The following is a 19,017-nucleotide window of genomic DNA, read 5'->3' on the forward strand; positions in this document are numbered from 1 at the left end:
CTGTTCCTCTTGCTCAAAGCAGGCAGACACCTGAAGAACATTAACAAGGACTTGCTCAGATAGGCAAAGCAATCTTTTGAATTGCAACAAAAATAACGAACAAGTAAATAATGTAATATTTATTTTGTAACATTGTAGTACAGTTTTAAATACGTGCAGGTGCGCCTTTTCAACTTCCTTAGTCTTCTTTTTCATTAATTAAAAAAATTATTATTATTGTTACTTTTTCCCTACTGCAATCATGCACCCAAAGCTTTCAACTTAATATTTGATCACTATACTACTACACTACACAATGTCACACAATCCAACACACCTCTGCACTAGCCCACATGCAAGCCACTAGAAAAAAGCAGTGCCATTTCTGAGTTATTTGAGTTGTTCCATTCAAAGTTGTAAATAAAATCTCCAAAAAGGGTAGGCCTGACATAATGTGCTTTTCTTTTAAATGAAGCCATTTTACTTTTGTGATTTTAAGGTTTAAGATACTGCATCATAGAACAGCTAGGATGCCAGTAGCTACACTTCAGCTGCATAGGAATATGAATTCCTAATAATCAATTGGAATATGGAAATAAGAGTAAGGAGAGAGAGAGAGAGAGAGAGACTGTATAAGTGTGTTTGAGTGTACAATATTTTCACACTGTGCAGTGCACAATTCTGCAAAAGCACTCCGTGACCCAGTACAAAGTGTGTATTTAGAAGGTCAGCTCTGTTTTCTCCCTCCACCCACAATCTGATGCAGACAGCTCACTGTTGCCCCCCTGGTGGCTGGAAGCCATTGCTGTGTGTAATACACCTACAACAATGAGGATAAGGAACAAATACTATTAGCATAAGTTATGATACCACAATTTTAAAATTAGTGATAAAACCTAAGACTTCGAAGTCTGAAATAATTGCTCTTTTCAGCTGTTAAAAAGTTTATGTGAATGTGGCTACAATGTCTTTGTTGTGCAATATTTACAATGTGTAACAGAATTCAGTACAGCTTTTTGTGAATACATTTCTGACTGCGCCCGCACGCACCCACCCATGCACACACACACACACACACACACTCCAGATGAAAAAGGCTTTATATTGTTCAGAAAAAAGCATGTAAAATTAATATAGGGATAACAGTTAACCTTTGAGCTTGTTCTTTTTAAGGCAGATTAATATTGTAATGAGTGCTTAAATGCCATGCAAATTTCTGCAAGTACCTGGTTAAATTAAAAGCTAGGTAGCAATCTGGAAATTAGATACATATTTTAACTGAGTTTCCATTGCACCTGTTTCATGATTCTGCACTCTTTTTGCCCCTTCATCTTTTATTTAATCTTAATGATTGCCTGCTTAGCATACCCACCCTCTCCCTCCGCTCGCCACCCCTCTTCCATCTGCGGCTAGACGACGCTCTCTCCATATCTGAGCCGACAACTCATTCCTCACTGAGTAAATGTGTGTAATGATGCCTTCCCATCTCCTTACCGCGCGGAGAGAGGGGGACTACGCACGGTAACCGTCCCCTCGCGCACTCCGCGCCACGCTCCGGCCCCAAGGCGGCTCCGCTCACCTGTCACCGTGGACGCGACCCCCAAGCAGTTTATTTTAACCGTGCCCCGGGACTCCCAAAATTACTGATAAAATTATGCTCTCATTATCATCATTGTTTGTGGCCTGTTTATAGTGATGAAGGTCAATGACAATTTTCTAGTTACTAATTAATTTCTTTGTAGTGCTTTAAATGAATAAGTACAGCTGTTTATATTTGAATAAATAAATAGATCGGCAAGAGTATTAAGCAGGCAATTGAAATATTAAAACCAATTATGTTTAAAAGGGATAGCAAAATGGAAATGGAACATGGGATAAAAGCGGATTTCCTTGCAGGTCTTAAAGACAAGTAAACTCCTCACCTGTTTATTATTTGCTTATTTTGAATGTTTAATTAGTATTAAAGGGTGTATTACTTTTGCAGAAGGCATGCTGTCACTCAGATAGTGGAGTCTTATTCAGGCCTGAAAAGCCTTCTCTTCCTTAGAATGGCTCAATGCTGATTTCCTAATGGGGCAGTCAGCAGCAATAGGTAGTCATGTATGCACCAGCTCGTCTACTAATGCCTTAATCGGACATGAATGGACAACCACTCAAACATGGATGAAGACATAGTCTGAATGGTCAGAACATGGCAATCTCCTTTCTGCTCTCCTTCTGTGTCGTTAATAAGATTCACTGAACTAAACTGAAAAGACACAGGAAGAGGAAGGGGGGAGAGGGAGAGAGATGGGGAGAGAGAGAAAGACAGAGACAGAGAGAGAAAGATGGCCTCATCCCCATTTTGCATTATTAGTTCCTCTCTTCAGGGTAATTGTAATGTAAAATATTGCACAGAAGCCAGATGCAAAACACCATCTCCCCCTTTTTGTAATGAAATCTTTTTATTAATGTGCACATAACACAAATCAATAACAATAATAAATTACTAGTGATTGTAATTGAATGTTTTCCTAATTTTATTGTCAGTCATGATAAATATTCATTCCCATTATGGCGTTTTAAATTAATTACCTTGTCCTGTCTTTTGCCAGATGAAATGTTACATATATATCAGGAGTGAAGTAATGCCTTTGAGCCTCGACACGTGCCAGAAATGTTGTGGACTCCCAGCTGAAGTAAGACATTATCTCTGATATCTGAAGGACAAATGCGTGCTTTAAGAGAGTGTGCCGCACTCAACAAAGCTCACCTCACTGATTTAATGCTACTCTTAATGGGGCAGCAGCCAGAGTAGGGCAAGGGATTCCTCGACTGACTGGTGCTTGTGGTGTTTCTGTCAGTCTGCGACACTCCATGTTTTTTTCAGTGTGACAGGGCGGTACAAACGAGGTGAAGTTTTGTATTTAGTATGTCGGATTTGGCTGGGAACAAATGGGATAATGACGATATAATATAGAAGACATCTACTGTAACAAAATAACCATCTTCAGCTCTGCCAGGCTGCCCGTGTGAGAGAAGGGATTGTAGTACCACATCAGACCTACAGTACATGCGCACATACAGTGAGCACCATAATGTTAGGGACAAAGACATTTTTTTTTTTCTTGATTTGGCTCTGTACTCCACAATTTTAGATTTGTAATCAGACATTTCACATGTGGTCAAAGTACACATTCACAGATTTAATTTACATGTAAGGATTTTGGAGGACATTTTGGTTTCAGCAAGTAGAATTTACAGCACTTTCTATAAACAGTCCCCCCATTTCAGGGCATCATAATGTTTGGGACAAATGGTGTCATGGGTGTTTTTGATTTCTGATTCTGATTACAGGTTCTTTGCAATTACTGAGATCACCAGTGCTTGCCTTCTTCTTGATGTTCCAAACAGTAGATTTTGGTTACTCTAAGGTTCAGACTATTTCTCTGACTGTTTTTCTCTTATTTCTCAGTCTCATAATGACTTTCATTGACACAACTCTGGTCCTCATGTTGACAAATGCCAATAACAGACTCCAAAGGCAATCAAAAGGTGAGAATCGAAACTAGATCCTGAAAACACTATTATACCTGCACTAAGAAAGCAACTGAACACACCTGATTAATCAGAAACTCCTGTGACACCATTTATCCAAAACATTATGATGCCCTGAAATGGGGGGACTATTTATAAAAAGTATTTATAAATTTTCTACTTGGTGAAACCAAAATGTATAAAAACATCCTTAAATTAAACTTGAGAATGTGTGCTTGAACCACATGTGAAATATTTGATTACAAATCTAAAATTGTGGAGTACAGAGCTAAATCAAGAAAAAATATGTCTTAGCATATTTTTGCTAAAACATATTTAGCATAAACACCACTCATACTTACACCATCTTCAGCGCAAAACCACCCATACTAACACCACCCTTAGCATAAACAACCACCTACACTAACACCTCCCTTAGCATAAACACCACCCATATTAGCACCACCCTTAGCATAAACACCACCCACACTAACACCGCCCTTAAACACCACCCACACTAACACATGCCTTATCATAAACGCCACCCACACTAACACCACCCTTATCATAAACACCACCCACACTAACACCACCCTTATCATAAACACCACCCACACTAACACCACCCTTAGCATAAACATCCACCTACACCATCATTCCCCTTAGCATAAACACTACCCTTAGCATAAACACCACCCATACTAACACCACCCTGAGAAAAACATCCACCCACACCAACATGCCCCTTAGCATAAACACCACCCATACTAACACCCCACACTAACACCACCCTGAAAACATCCACCTCACCACTTCCTTAGCAACACCACCCTTAGCATAAACACCACCCATACTAACACCACCCTGAAAAACATCCACCCACACAACATCCCCTTACTAACACCACCCACAACACTCCTACTAACAACCCCCTAACCCTATCAAACACCACCCACACTAACACCACCCTGAGCAAAACATCCACCCACACTAACACCTCCCTTATCATAAACACTACCCACACTAACACCACCCTTAGCATAAACACCACTCATACTAACACCACCCTTACCATAAACACCACCCATACTAACACCACCCTTAGCATAAACACCACTCATACTAACACCACCTTCAGCACACATGCCACTCCCCTGTCCCATCTGGTATTGAAGAGAAGGATGGAGGGATGGAAGGAGGGATTCCATAGATGAGGAACTGTGTCTGGTTGCTCACTAGCAACCCACACTTGGCAACTGGGTGCCCAAAGTCTACTTGCTCAAACTGCACATGAAGTGTCTTCCTCCAGCTCATGTCTGTACAAGCTCAACTTGCCAAAGTCAATAGCATCAACGCATTTGGGGATTAAATATAGGGAACAACAAAACATAAATTATTATCTCCAGTGGGACTCTCGTTTGTCTTGTGAGTAGAACAAAGTTTTGATTTAACCAACCTCCAGAAGTAGACACAGCTGTAAAGACCTAAAGCAGATTTACCCTGTCCGTGAACATCCACTCACAGGGCCACAGCGAGCCTGTCCCCCTGGCACTCTCAGGCTCTGGGACCCTGCAGCCCTGCCCCTCCGGCCGTGAACATCTGTTGTCCTGCCCTACACGTTAACCGGGCCCGAGCAGAGCAGAGCTATACCAGAGAACCACAGCTCGTCCATGAGTTTCACTGAACACAAGAATCTCCTGGAAGTAAACAGTGAGGCGCAAGGAGCAGACCCCGCACCTCCCTCGCACCTCCTCTGGGAACCCAGCAGCGATGAAAAAGCAGAAGACAGTGATGTAAAGCCACAGAGCTTGGGAACGAAGTGTCCACAGCGGTCTTCAGAAGCAGCAATCAAAGAAACAAGCCCACAGAAGTGCGAGGCTAAAGGTAACAGCACTGATATTTTCAGACTGAAAACTTGCAGCATCCGTGGTGCTTTATATGAGCGCCAGGAACAGACTTCAGAACACACCAGTCAGTGGCACGGGATGAATCTAGAGAGCTTACAAAATCCTGCATCCTCTGGAGGATAAGCAAGCGACCCTGTGACACCTCTCTCTCAGGGAACTTTAGAGAATTTTCTCTATAAACACCACATCACTGTAGGTATGGATGGAAAAAAGGAACACACTTGTAATAAACCATCTGTTCTTTTTCGCTTCTGTTGTTTCATGTGCAGGAAAGATTTAGAAAAAGCGGATTGAAGCTGCTCAGTTGGACCCATATCCTTGCTCAAACTAATAAACACCTGGCCATTGAGTTTTCCGGCTGGCTTTTTGTTTAGCCTTGTGAGCATAAGAATGTGCAACCAAATCAGAGCCACTGTGGTCCTTGATTTTTCTTTTTACCTTGACCCTCAAACCTCTCCTCTGATAACTCCAACTTTATCAATATGCTTGGCAAGTACACTTATCCAAAACAACTTTCACAAGCACCGTGCACAGGTGTACAGCCGCAGCAAGGTACAAAGGAACAGCAGGGTTTACAGATGTATCCTTAGAAGCGGACGGCTGATCTCTCACTTATGTGGCCATGATTCCTGGTTCATGGTAGGCCTCACTCTGTCTGTAGAAGACTCATCCGTTATTGCATGGAAAGAGGAGTGTACTCGGGACACTTCCTGCGATTAAGGAGAGGTTGGCATTCAACACCATTACTTAAATGCGTTCTTAACTTAACATTAACCCATCGGTCTTCCTCTCTCAACGAATCATACATATTACGGCTGCACTCAGCATTCCCGGAATATAAAGCCAAAAATGTACACGTTTACTTTGATAGCGGTCCGCTTTGATTTTGTTAAGCTACATTTCAACATTCGTATTGGACATGCTTTTGTGTATAAAAAAGACGACAGCGTTGGGAATTTAAATACAGCATATGTAATCGTGCCGCGCATGATAACAAGAAAGAAAAGGGGACCGCTTCTAACTCTTCAATAGAACGGAGCAGCGCAGCGCGTTCAAAAGAAGAGTACCCTCGAGTTTCGCTTCATTGAAGTGCAGGGCATTGAGATTCCACTTGTGGCATGAAAGGCCAGCCCTCCCTAACAATGAAGCAATCTGATCAAAATAACTCGTTTTAGCGCCGCTCTTGAGCTGGAGATGCAAACTCACCGTCAGCCGCGGGGGCCTTAGGGCGCGCGCTGCCTCTCCTCCGTTCGGTACATAATGATACATAATCGCTTGTGCGCGAAACGGAAATAAAATTTAAGCGCGGGCCTATTTCAATGCTTATCATACAGGACAATCCATAAAAGCTTACTCGGCATCTACACCGCCTTCGAAACCCGTCTACGTGGGAGTCAGGATGAATGTAATTGTATTTATTTTAAAAGTAGCATCTTATTGACGTAAGAGCTGCCCATGTTGTAGTCTGTAATGCAGAAAATGTAAACGAATGGCATACTTGTTAACGTATCCAAATTGGACATGTTCCTCGGCGTTCCTGTTTTCAGGCACTTGCAACTTTCACTAGGTCAGATCATACGGAACAGATTGCAGGATATGATTTTATTTTTGGCCCTGCCTGGGTTTAACCTTTAGCTAGTGAAAACGATCAAATATTAAATGTGCACCATTACACATAAAGCGCAGCCCTTAAGTATTTTGGATTTGAAACAATGAATAAGAAGTTAAAGTGCGGAGTGTCAGCTTTAAATTAAGGGTAGCCTATTTCTAGCCATATCCTGTGAGCCATGAAGAAATTAAAATTAGTTATTTGTACACCCCAACCCCCATGTTAGGTTGTATTTTATATTTCTTGACAGTCTGACAATGACAGAAGACAAATTCCTATTAATTATTTATCTCTTGTTTACTTTATGTTTGTAAATATTACTTTAGTAACAGTATATACAGCTCTTAAAGAGTGACCTTTCAGTTTAATTAGAATAATGAAATGAACACGTGTTGTACTTGCTTGGAGGGTTCAAATAAATCCAGATTTTCCCCTGGTAATAAAATGTCTGAGAAACTGTCACCATGCCTTGTTTTATAAAGGCGTCCCTTTCAGCAGCATCATGTCACTTTTATATTAATATAGATGCATTGTCTCTCCAGCCAATAGTGAGATCAGTTACATAGATTTTCCTGTTTGGTAAATTAAGTGCTGGTGACAGGTGCCAAAGTGGCATCGATGGAAAGAAGCCCTCCATTTACACACGGGTGTGGATAAATAAAGGCAGCGCTGCCTTTGTCTGCAATGTCATACACTGGGGGCCTGTGTCTCTCCACTGTATCAGCCGCCAGTCTGGCTGATCCCAGATCAGTGTTAGGAGCGAAACACTTGACTTCTCCTGTGGCAAATGCCGTACCCAGGAACATGTGAAATCATGCATTTTGTTTTTGCCTTTTCGGGATACAGACATACAGAAATCCAGGATTACATTTGAAAATGATGATGGCACACTTGAACTAAGAGAGACACAAACATCTTCATAATTTTTGTATTTAGAACAGACAAACACAAATATATACAGATATCCCAAATTATCAAGAATTTGCCCCATGAAGCCTTCTGTAACATCCATTTCCACTTTTTCATCTTCTGGTATGTCCCGACAGTCTACTCCGCATGACAAGAGTCGCTCTCATGAAAATGCAGTGCATGTATGTACACTGTAAATTAAAATGTGAAAATGTAAGGAATATATTGCATGTCATAATACCTGCCAGTAGAAAGACATAAATTATTCCTATATCTATGTGTTACAGAATGTGTTTACATCAATGAAAATGTATAATACTTACTACTGTACCTTTGGATTTACATGCATGAAGATGATTATTATTGTTGATGTATTTTGATAAGGCATGGGGGATGTAGTTTTGTTTTTTATATTTCAACATTTTTATATTGCTATGAAACCGCAAGTTAATAAACATAATAAAATGTGCAGATATTTTTATGAACTTTAAACTTTCATCTCATAGTCCAGATCACACAAAACAGATAATGGAATGGATTCATAATATGAAAGTATGAAATAAATAATGGGAGTAGCTATGACATATGTTGTAGGTACCGGTACGACACAACAGACACTGCATAGGCAGATAGATTAATAGATATATTAATTTGATCAATCCATAAGTGAACTAAAAATTGAAAAAATTTCTGTACATTTCACATGAAAATATTTTAATATTTTCATGAATTATCCATATTGTCTGATTTTTGTATGAAAGCCAGCTGAACCAACTTGTATGTGCTCAGAACAGCATACCAGACTTATCTAGAGAGATACATACATAAGGAATTTTGGAATTTAACTTACAATTATATTCAGTTTAATATCACATATGGCAGCCGCATTTGTGTAGTTTAAATTAATTCTATGTTTAACATGTCATTCCAGGACATTTTATTTATTGTTAAGTCAAGTGAGGGGAAAGTATTCTGTATTCTGCTCATCAGTTTCAAAATATGAATGGAAGCAACTTAGGATAAGTACCTGGAAGTAACATAAGCTTTTTTGTACTTGTGCAACAGTGCAGTCCGTCTGGGAATCAAACACGCAACCTCCGGATTACAAGTTCAACCCAATATCATAAAACAGCAATCAAATATTGTCTGGCTTAGCACACTATTATAGACCCCACCACACTATAAATAACCAACTGTGACTGTTCTGAAGCTTTTTTATTTTTTATCCTAAAACAAGCAAAGAAGAACTAAAAAAAACAGCAACAAAAATAATAGAACAAATGCGTTACACAATCCAATTACACAATAATAATAATAATAATAATAATATCTACAACAATAACAATACCTTGCATTTATATAGTGCTTTTCTCCCACTCAAATTTTCTTGCACCATACAGTGATGAGGGAACTGCTCAACTGCCACCAATGTTTAGCACCCACCTGCATGAGGGACAGCAGCCATTTTGCACCAGAATGTTCACCACGCATCAGCTGCGGTGGAGAGGGAGATAAGAAATTTTAGTAAAATAAACTGGAATATAAGTAGGTGGCAGTTTGAGAAAGCCAGGTTGGGAATTTAGCCAGCACACAGGAGAAACTCCTAATCTTTGCAAAAAGTGTCATGGGATCTATCACGACTACACCTTGATTGAATGTCTCATCCAAAAGATTGTGTCTCCTACAGCACAGCATCCCCATCACTGCACTGGGACATTGTGGAGCTTCTACGCTAGCAGGCACAAGGTACACCACAGTATGCCTGTAAGCTCACATATTTGACACAAATCTATTATTAATTATTTGTGTTATTATCTAGATTCCATAGTCTAGATCTATGTTTTAGACATTGTGTGCATGCTGCATCAAACAAATGAAACTTGCATTTCGGCTTAATTTGAGAATTCAAAGATCTATCCGGAGCGTTTCACGGCTTGTGTGATGAAAATCACTCCCTGGAATTTACGGGATGATTTTCCTGACGTTAACAATTATGCATGCAGTTTGGCTGCTGATCCAGGATTAGTGCTTCAGGGCAGGATACGCCCGCAACGATTTCAGCACCAGAGCGAAGATAAACATAATTGCGTAATATACTCAGCCCTCGTCACATGACGAGGACTCACAATTCAAGATGGCTGCCGACAATTTACCCACCGAATTTGATGTTGTGATACTCGGCACAGGTAAGAAACCCCTATAAATCCGTAGGTTGACTCTTCTAATTGGTCAGTAAAGGACTAATAAAGCAAACAGATTAAAAAGAATCGCAATCTACGGATGACTCCACTGATACGGACTTTATAGAGAAACTCGAGCGTGAATATCTCCGACTGATTGCTAGCTAGTGGTTAGGGTCTGTGCGGTGAATGCAAAGGGATGCGTAGTTTGCTATCTAGTAACATCCAACCTTATTGGTGTAACGAATAAAATATATTTTAAAATATACATAAACCACACCGCAGTCAAAGCTCACCTTGTTCTCGGTTGTTTTGTGTTGGGAGTCCGGTGGTATGAGCACGACATGAATCTGCGTTATCCACTCTGGCTAACGGTACTGTGTTTGTAACTGGCTAATCTAACTAGTTAGCTAACGTAGCGCTGTGTCGCCGTTTAAATGAGGTTAGTACTTGTGAAAGGACGTGGCAACCGGAAATTTTATGACGGAAATTATATCACGATATCTGCAAAGTGCTTCTACATTAGTGCGGCTGTATAATCCGCCCAGACGTGTGGCGTAGCTTCATTTCGGATCCATTACTGCGCTTAAGCTGTCGGTTTGGCTGTGTTTCAGTTTCCATACTTGTTTACGTCTCAGTATAATAAGGTGGTGAGCACAGAGCCGTATTGAGACATCACCTAACAAAGTTACACCCATCACGTGACCGGAGTAATAGCGTTTCCACTTGTAGTACTGTTTCACTGATTCACAAACATCTATGCAGGCCTCTGCATGTGCTGTGTCAGGTTTCCTCTGTACAAAGATTTTTTGGTTGTGGGATGTACAGTCTCAGTGCTTTCTTCTATAAGGGCCTCTTGCTCTGATGTGCATTCTCATACCTGCTTCTATGAGGGCCTTTAGCTGTGATGTAATCTGAAGGATTTTAGTGTATTGTTTTTCATGCTGTTGGTTTAACATGCAGTCATTACACATGCACTCCTACAGTGCAGTTCTTCATAGTGCAGTTTCATACCTGCTTCTATAAGGGTCTCTGGCTGTGATGTGCATTGTCATTCCTGCTTCTATAAGGGCCTCTACAACGGCAGTGTCCTACTGGGGAATCAAACCTACGACCTGTAGGTTACAAGACCAACTCCTTTGCCGTTATAGTACACTGCATTCAGCGATCCGTCTGACCCGACTGCAAGCTCTACATCACGGCGTCTCCTGACTCCTGCCTGCTTATTATGGGATGCTGTGTGTCAGTAGAATGTTGTTGATCGGAGAGTATGCGCGTTTGCATGCAGATCCAGTACCAGCGGAATCCGGCCCCGGCTACCTCCCGATGCAGCTTAAATCCAATTTGAACAGATCCTATCCAATTTTTGTTTTTTTGCGTTTCGTCTGTGGCCGCCGAACGTGGCTCACGCCAGATTTGTCCATAAATGGGATATATGTTGGAAATAAAGCAGATATTAGAGGGGTGCGTTCAGGCCGGCTCATGGTAACCCTGGCCTGGCCTGGCTTGTGCACTGTAAGGGGCCAGCAGAAGACTGGGCTCCGTAAGGGAGCTGTAGCCTGGGCTACGAGGGACGTTGTCTCCGGCGGTCGATGGGGTGTGAACGAGCCGCTCTCGACGGCTGCATCACAAGCGCGTTTCCCCCTGCGTTTCCTGTGCACCGGTGGCGTGCGCGAACGGGCATTCCCTGCCATGCTTTTCCCATCTCTCCTGCTCGCTGGCTGCGTCGCGCACAAAAAAGACAGTATGGACACAATGAACAGTTGTCTGTGACTATAAGGGGAAGTAGTGCAGACAGGGAACAGTTGCTTATGAATATTACCGGCCCTAATGACAGCTTTCGTCCATCTGCTGGGTCCTGACCCGTGTTTGGGGGGGGGGGGGGTGGTTGCTGGCCGCACCCTGTCAGACCCAGTCGCTGCTCTCTGGACACTCCCCAGGGGCCACAGTCTAACAGACGACTTCTGATCCGTGAAGCCCAACTGGCATCACCCGTTTAAGCATAGAGCTGCGAGCAGGTTATTGGCTAACAGGCTACTACACACGACCAGTGACCCTTTTCACACGTGTAGCCTTACTCCAGGATTCTCCAGAACGTTTACCCCTTTGCAGGTCATGCACAAACGAAAGCCAGATTTGGCACTCTGGAAAAGTTGCTCCAATAAAATAAATTTGTTTACGAAGTCATACCCCACCGGTACTGTATAGGTCTTGGTCATGCACTTGACCTACTTCCATTTCTTTTTGAGTGACTGACAGTCTCTTGCTCAGGCAACAATTGCTTGCACCTTCATGTGCAAGTGCTGTCAACCCATTAAAATAACTGATAGTCCTTGTGTGAACAAGAGAATCCGTTAGCATTGCTGGAAAAGCTAATCCAGCAAGCGTTCTGTGTTCTGTGTGTGATAACTTTGAGTGCATCCCTAGGAAATGCCCCGCAATATCCTGAATGCTTTCTAGCATTGGGGCTTTGTGGTACTGTGTTGCTCTGTGCAGCATGTAGCCTAATTAAATTGGGTTACAAATGGGGAAATAGGGGTTCACAGCCTCTGAAAGGAGGGGCTTCAGTCTGAATGGCCTCCCTTTCTGTTCATACTGCCCTCTGCTGGTCCACAGTGATGGCAGACATTCTCGCCAATGGTGATACTTTGTTTTCGAACATTTATTGATCAAGGCTAATCAAGACAAAACTGCAGGCTATCCCAGTTGTAAATTTGGAATTTGCCAATACTTTGAATATGCTGTGCTTATTAACCTGGTGATAAGCCTGGTTCTCTAATTCTGGGTAACAATCTATTAACTTGCAATTATTTTCACTTAATGCACATAAAGTGAGTTTATCGGAATCAACCTTTAGTTTTTGATCATTTAATTGGAAGAAAGGTTGATTTTAAGTACTTGAATACAGCCTTGGTGTTTGTTCTGTAGTAGTTTCTCTGCCACCTTTGACCTTTGATCCTGGGGCCCCACCCTGCTGCTGTAAAGTGGGCAGGGTTCACTTGTAAGCCCCGCCCACACACAGCCTGGTTTCAGCAGCTGTCAGTGGAGATGGGCTGCAGTAGGCAGGGTGGTAATATAGGGGCGTGTGGTGGTGTGGTGGGTTGTGGGTGCAGTGGTGTGTGTTTTATTAATTGTTTATGGGCCTAAAGCCCAGTGCCAACATCTATGCCCTGATTTATCCCCCTCCTTTAATTACCCGAGCGCATCTCCCTCTGCACTGATGGGCCCAGGGGCACGTCCAACTGAGAGCGAACCAGGGGCACACTGCACGAGTACTGCACTGCACATGAGTACTGCACACAAGTACTGAACTGGGAGCACTGCACTGCACATGAGCACTGCACTGCACATGAGTACTGCACACAAGTACTGCACTGGGAGCACTGCACACAGAGCTCCTGCACTCTGCACACTGCACTCTGAACACTGCCCTCATCCCTCTGCTGCTCGTCCCAGGCGCCTGTCTCTGTGCTGATGGAGAGATCACAGCGCTCCAGACCAGCTCTGCTGCATTCCTGTCTCAGCGGGCCGATGAGTGACCGAGCTGGCAGGGCTGCTGTCAGACTGCTGTCAGGCTCTGCCTCGCCACATTCGTCCACCAGTTGCACGCTGCAGTTTGTCTTGCTTTCAAAGCAAAGTTCTGCATGTCTCACTTCCACAAGCTGTGAGGGGTGAGTTACTGTAGGCTGGGATCAGAGGCGGAAAATCCAGGGGTCAGAAAGTGAAAGTCCCGCCATGTGTTTCTTCCAGCCATGATCTCAGCCTGCTGATTTCACTCATTAGTTCTAGCTCCTGGCTGCAGAATTGTGCTAATTTGCAAATTTAGGTGATTGGAACAAAATACCGGGGAGGACTTTTACTCTCTGAACCTGTATTTTCCATCTCTGGCTGGGAGGGTAAAAGTGTGAGTTGCAGTCGGCAGAATTCATGCAGATTATATTTAATTTGCATGAATGAACTCGCTAACCTTGACAGCCCTGATGTAGCTATATACAGTGGGGTCTCACGTAACCGCACTCTATGGGGCAGTGGTCATTGGTTAAGTGCAGAAGGCAGTTCATAGAGGGGCTCTACCAGGGACTGGCCTTTAAGGGGTTAATACGATTCCCAATTCGCCATCGCCAACCACTGCTTGCGGTGAAATGTTTCGCCAAACCCTCGGCGCCTGCCTGTATCTCCGCAGCGCGAGCAGGAGCCCCAGCTGAACGCATCTCAGTGTGCCGCTTGTACCCAGCTTCTTCTAATTGTTCAGAAGCTGGTTGTTTTTTTTTTTAGAACACTTGTGACTTGTGAACACAACTGTTGCTGATCGGTTGAACCGGGAGGGGGATGGTTGAGTTGCGGTATACCGAGGCCAGACCGTACACAGATTCAGTGCACGTGCACACGTTCACGGGCACAGACACGTATGGACACACATGAACACACGATACGTGCGCACGTGCCGACACACAGAGAAACACATGCTCAGTCACATGCCAGTATAATGCTGTACATGTGCACCTTGCCATTGCTGAACTCACACTGACCAGTCCATATTGCGCAGTGGTTTTACTTTGCGTGTTCACTGCAAGAACCAAAAAATAAGTAAATCTTAACTATTTTAGTCTTATATATATTTTGACTTAAAAATCCTATTGCAATTACTTGTTTGCTAAATAAGACAACAAGATTATTAATAAGGTGAGACAGTTTTACTCATTTCAGGATTTACCTGTGGTGTAAGACAATTTCACTTGTCAAGCAAAAAGTTAGTTAAAACAAGCAGGTATTTTCTACTTGAGAAAAAAAAAAGATTTCAAGTCCCATTACTAGAATAAAACCCTTGGTAAGTCAACCATTTTCTTTTCCAGTGTTGCTGAGTGAGCTCTCCGGCCCGGAGTGTCACATGACGCAATAGGATATGGGGCGTGATTGAATAAATATGTAAATTCGGTCGGTAGTCATCAGGGTGTGAACGGTTTGACAGGCCAAGTTCCGGGCATGTGAGCGTGAGTCCGTGCGTGTGCGTTTGTATTCCTGAGCTCCCGTAGGTATGTTTCACCGAAGCACAGCACCCGTAACAGCTGGGAGGAGTCCTCGTTATCGTTAGCCGCGTTGCTGCTCGTGAAAATGAGCGGTGAGTGGACGGCGCGCCTCCTCTGAACCGCGCTCAAGCCTTCGAGTGAATAATTTAGACGCATAGTTCAGCGTTCCACTAAATTTCGCCGCGCTCACAAATTTTTCCTTCATTCCTGCTGATGCGTTTGAAGAGGGAAAGGTCAGAGTTCTGGCAGCTCTGCGAGCAGAACTAGCGCTGCCGTCCATGTGGTGCTTTTACAGTCTGAAACACATGCTTAGGCCCCCAGTCCACGAGGTGTAGGCTCCTTTCTGTGTGTGAAGCACGTTCTTAGTTCCGTGATCCATACAGTGCTTGTGCAGGGAAAGCTGCATAACTTAGGCTAGTCCGTGTAGTGGCTTTGCAGAGTATAGCACACCCTTAGTTCAGTAGGCTAATGTGGCAGTGTAATGCTGATATGTACCTCTGATTAGATATTGAACAATTTAATAATAAAACTGAGTTATATTCTAATAATCTACATTTGAGAAATGTGAATATATTTTGTTTGAAAATATTGTTTTCATGTAGCCTGGTGCCTTATTTTAAATGGGCCACAAATCTTGTAGCTATATATCATTGTTAAATTTGTGAAAATCAAACTTGCAGTTTATCTGGAACGCATCAGAACATTCGTTATTTTTTTGGACGTCCGTAGACTGCGTTTAGCTTCCAAATGATACATCTCCTTTTCAGTGACCTACCATCTTTGACTCCTTTAAAATATTTTCATTTCTTCAAGTCCATATCTCTGAGGTTCTGATGTACTTGCAAGTTCACTTTGCTACACGCTAGCTGGTGGTTTGATAACCAAAGCATATGCACAACATAGATGCCATTGGCAAATTGGAATCACATTACTTTTCCAACTAAAAAGATTGGAAATCAGTCAGTTATACATCAGATCATTTATGTGAGGTTAATGGTAGATAATTAATGAAACAGGGAATAGAAGGCAAGGAATGTGTAGTCTTATATATTGTATAGTCCTCCCCAGCATCCAGTGCTGCCTGAAATGTCTGGCTACGTTCTGCAGTAGCCCCATGCCCTATGGGTGGCTACAGGTTGGGGAATGGACACAAGAGGAGCATCATGAGAAACAAATGTTTTCTTTCTTCGAACATTAGCCATTTTGGCTCTATGTTGGCTGGTGCCAGTCACCTCAGAATAGCCAATATGGGATGGTTGTTTTGACCAGCCATTATAACAGTCCACTAACATTATAACACTACCATTGGCGGAAACAATTGTGCAGAAGCCTATTCAACATCAGAGTCTTACTTTAGCTGAACACTTCACTGCCTCTTCTGAGCACTGGGCTGTTTATATTAAGCGGTGTGCCATTTGACCTGAGCACGGCACTGTCTGCTTTGAGCATCATGGCGTCTGTTTGTGCAGTGTTGTGTTTGAACTCTCATTTCCTTTCATTGTACTTTCATCTCTCTTCAGTTTGCTTGATATTTTTATTTTGTGTTAAGCACATTGTGCTGTAAATTTGCATAAAATGTGCTCTATAGCTTGACTTGTCTTGTAATGAGCACTAAACTGTCTGTGCTGAGCACTATGGTGTCTGAACTGACCACTGTGCCGTCTGTTGAGCACAGTGCTATGTGTTCCTGGCATGGCCCTGCGTGTATTGAACACTGTGCCCTGTGTACTGAACACTGTGCCGTGCATACTGAACACTGTGTCGTGTGTTGAGGACAGTGCTGTGTGTTCCTGGCATGGCGCTGCCTGTTTCTATTGAACGCAGTGCCGTGTTTACTGAGCACTGTGCCGTGTGTACTGAACACTGCCTTGTGTTGAGCACAGTGCTGTTTGGTCCTGGCATGGCGCTGCCTGTTTCTATTGAACGCAGTGCCGTGTTTACTGAGCACTGTGCCGTGTGTACTGAACACTGCCTTGTGTTGAGCACAGTGCTGTTTGGTCCTGGCATGGCGCTGTGTGTACTGAACACTGCGCCGTGTGTTGAGGACAGTGCTGTGTGTTCCTGGCATGGCGCTGCGTGTATTGAGCACTGCCGTGCGTACTGAACACTGTGCCGTGTGTACTGAACACTGAGCCTTCCATTGAGCACAGTGCTGTTTGTTCCTGGCATGGCGCTGTGTGTACTGAACACTGCGCCGTGTGTTCTGACAGTGCTCCGCCGCGGTGAAGTGATACACGGTGCGGCTGACGTTCCTTCCCAGCATGCTCGGTGCCGAAGGCCTGAGCTTTTTCCCCTCGCCGCCGTCCAAGTGCTCTCAGCCCCGCTATAAATAACGCGCAAAATGACTTTCAAGGTAGAGAGATAGAATCCATTCTGGAATGTTCTCTGAAATGAAGAGTGATTTATGATTTCATACAATTCCTGCTGAAAGCATTTCGGGCTTTGCTCCGTCATCAACGTCCTGCTCCCCAATCTATTATTTATGGCGGAGCAGGGCTGTACCGCCCAGCGCTTTATGGCAGGTAATGTTTGTCTTTAGCAAACATGATGGGGAAAAATCAATAGCAGAACAGATAAATGGCATTAAAAGATGGCAATGGGGTTATTTACACTTTTTAAAAACATCTTCTGGACTGTCTGAAAAGAGTAATAACCTGACCTGCCGTTTTCACGAGGGAGTCAATTGAGACAGAGAGTAGCAGTCAGTCAATTATTAATTAAAGCTTTTCCAGGCTGGCCCAACCTGAGAGCAGTGGATGGGGGGGCGGGGCAGGGGTGGGGGTGTGGGAGGGGGTTGGGGGGGGGCTTGCTGAAGGATGTGGGATCTGCGAGGTCACTACCCCACACCTGTTTCCTGTCGCCTTTGTTCCCCTGTCTCCTGAGCCCGCCCGCCTTAATGAGCTCGTCCTGTAGAACAGGAAGGGGCGGAGACAGGGGGGCGGAGCTTGCAGCTCGCTTTGGGAGGGGCGATGTGTGTGGAGGCGGGCAGTGCATAAATCAGCCGTTCCTCGCGCCTCGCAGACGGGTCCCCACAAGGCCGGCGGAACAGGAAGAGCGATGCAGGGGCTTAATGGAGTCCTACTGCACACAGCACTTACAGCTCACTGTCACTCGCTCTCCCTGTGTGTGTGTGTGTGTGTGTGTGTGTGTGAGTGTGTGTGAGTGTATGTGTGAGAGACTGAGTGAGTGTGTGAGTGTGAGTGTGAGTGTGAGAGTGTATGTGTGTGTGAGTGTGTGTGTGTGTGTGTGAGTGTGTGAGTGTGTGTGTGTGTGTGTGTGAGTGTGTGTGTGTGTGTGTGAGTGTGTGTGTGTGTGTGTGAGTGTGAGAGTGAGTGTGAGTGTGTGAGTGTAAGAGTGTGTGAGAGTGTGTGTGAGAGTGTGTGTGTGTGTGTGTGTGTGTGTGTGTGTGTGTGTGTGTGTGTGTGTGTGTGTGTGTGTGTGTGTGTGAGTGTTTGTGTGAGTGAGTGTGTGTGTATTTGTGAGTGTGTGTGAGTGTGTGTGTATTTGTGAGTGTGTGCGTGCGTGTTAGAGCGTGTGTGTGTGTGCTTTTTTAATGCTAATGCTGACAATATACGTCACAAGGCGTTGTGGCAAAAAATGTAAAGTTCATAAATTGGGCTGCTGGGTGCATGTTTGGCTTAAGGTACCATGTCGTGATGCATGAATGAACCCCACAGTCTCGCATGGCATCCGGACCGTGCCCGTGCCCGTGCCCGCTGTGGCCGGGGCATGCATGTCACTGCTCTGTAGCGACCGCCGCTTGAGCGTCGCTTGAAAGGTCCTCCTCCGACTCCACTCTGTGAGCTTGGCTGTGTGTGACTGCGGTGTGTAAAGAAGCAGGCTGGCTACACTGTGTGTTTTTCGGAGGAGAACAGCTGATGTCTATCTAC

General features: G+C 43.9%; 2 protein-coding genes across 7 annotated transcripts in view; one reads left to right on the forward strand and one right to left on the reverse strand.

Moving 5' to 3' along the window:
- The window catches only part of dacha (dachshund a), a 165,203-nt gene extending 154,491 nt beyond the window's left edge, over positions 1-10,712 (reverse strand). Inside the window, exons 1-2 of one of the 4 annotated variants that reach the window (XR_010332183.1) lie at positions 10,397-10,712; positions 9,364-9,414 (exon numbers count right to left, since the gene is read on the reverse strand). The gene's annotated coding sequence lies outside the window, so the exon portion shown is untranslated. The remainder of the gene's footprint in view (positions 1-9,363; positions 9,415-10,396) is intronic. The other 3 variants (XM_064349360.1, XM_064349362.1, XM_064349361.1) reach the window with 3 other exon arrangements.
- chm (CHM Rab escort protein) overlaps positions 9,973-19,017 on the forward strand; it is a 44,744-nt gene continuing 35,699 nt past the window's right edge. For 2 of the 3 annotated variants that reach the window (XM_064349353.1, XM_064349352.1), the window contains exon 1: positions 9,973-10,106. In XM_064349353.1, coding sequence (XP_064205423.1) covers positions 10,055-10,106 — 52 coding nt within the window. In that variant the 5' untranslated portion in view covers positions 9,973-10,054. The remainder of the gene's footprint in view (positions 10,107-19,017) is intronic. The other variant, XM_064349351.1, reaches the window with a different exon arrangement.

The sequence above is a fragment of the Anguilla rostrata genome, chromosome 9 (genome assembly GCF_018555375.3).
Source record: "Anguilla rostrata isolate EN2019 chromosome 9, ASM1855537v3, whole genome shotgun sequence".
In the NCBI taxonomy this organism is placed as follows: Eukaryota; Metazoa; Chordata; class Actinopteri; order Anguilliformes; family Anguillidae; genus Anguilla; species Anguilla rostrata.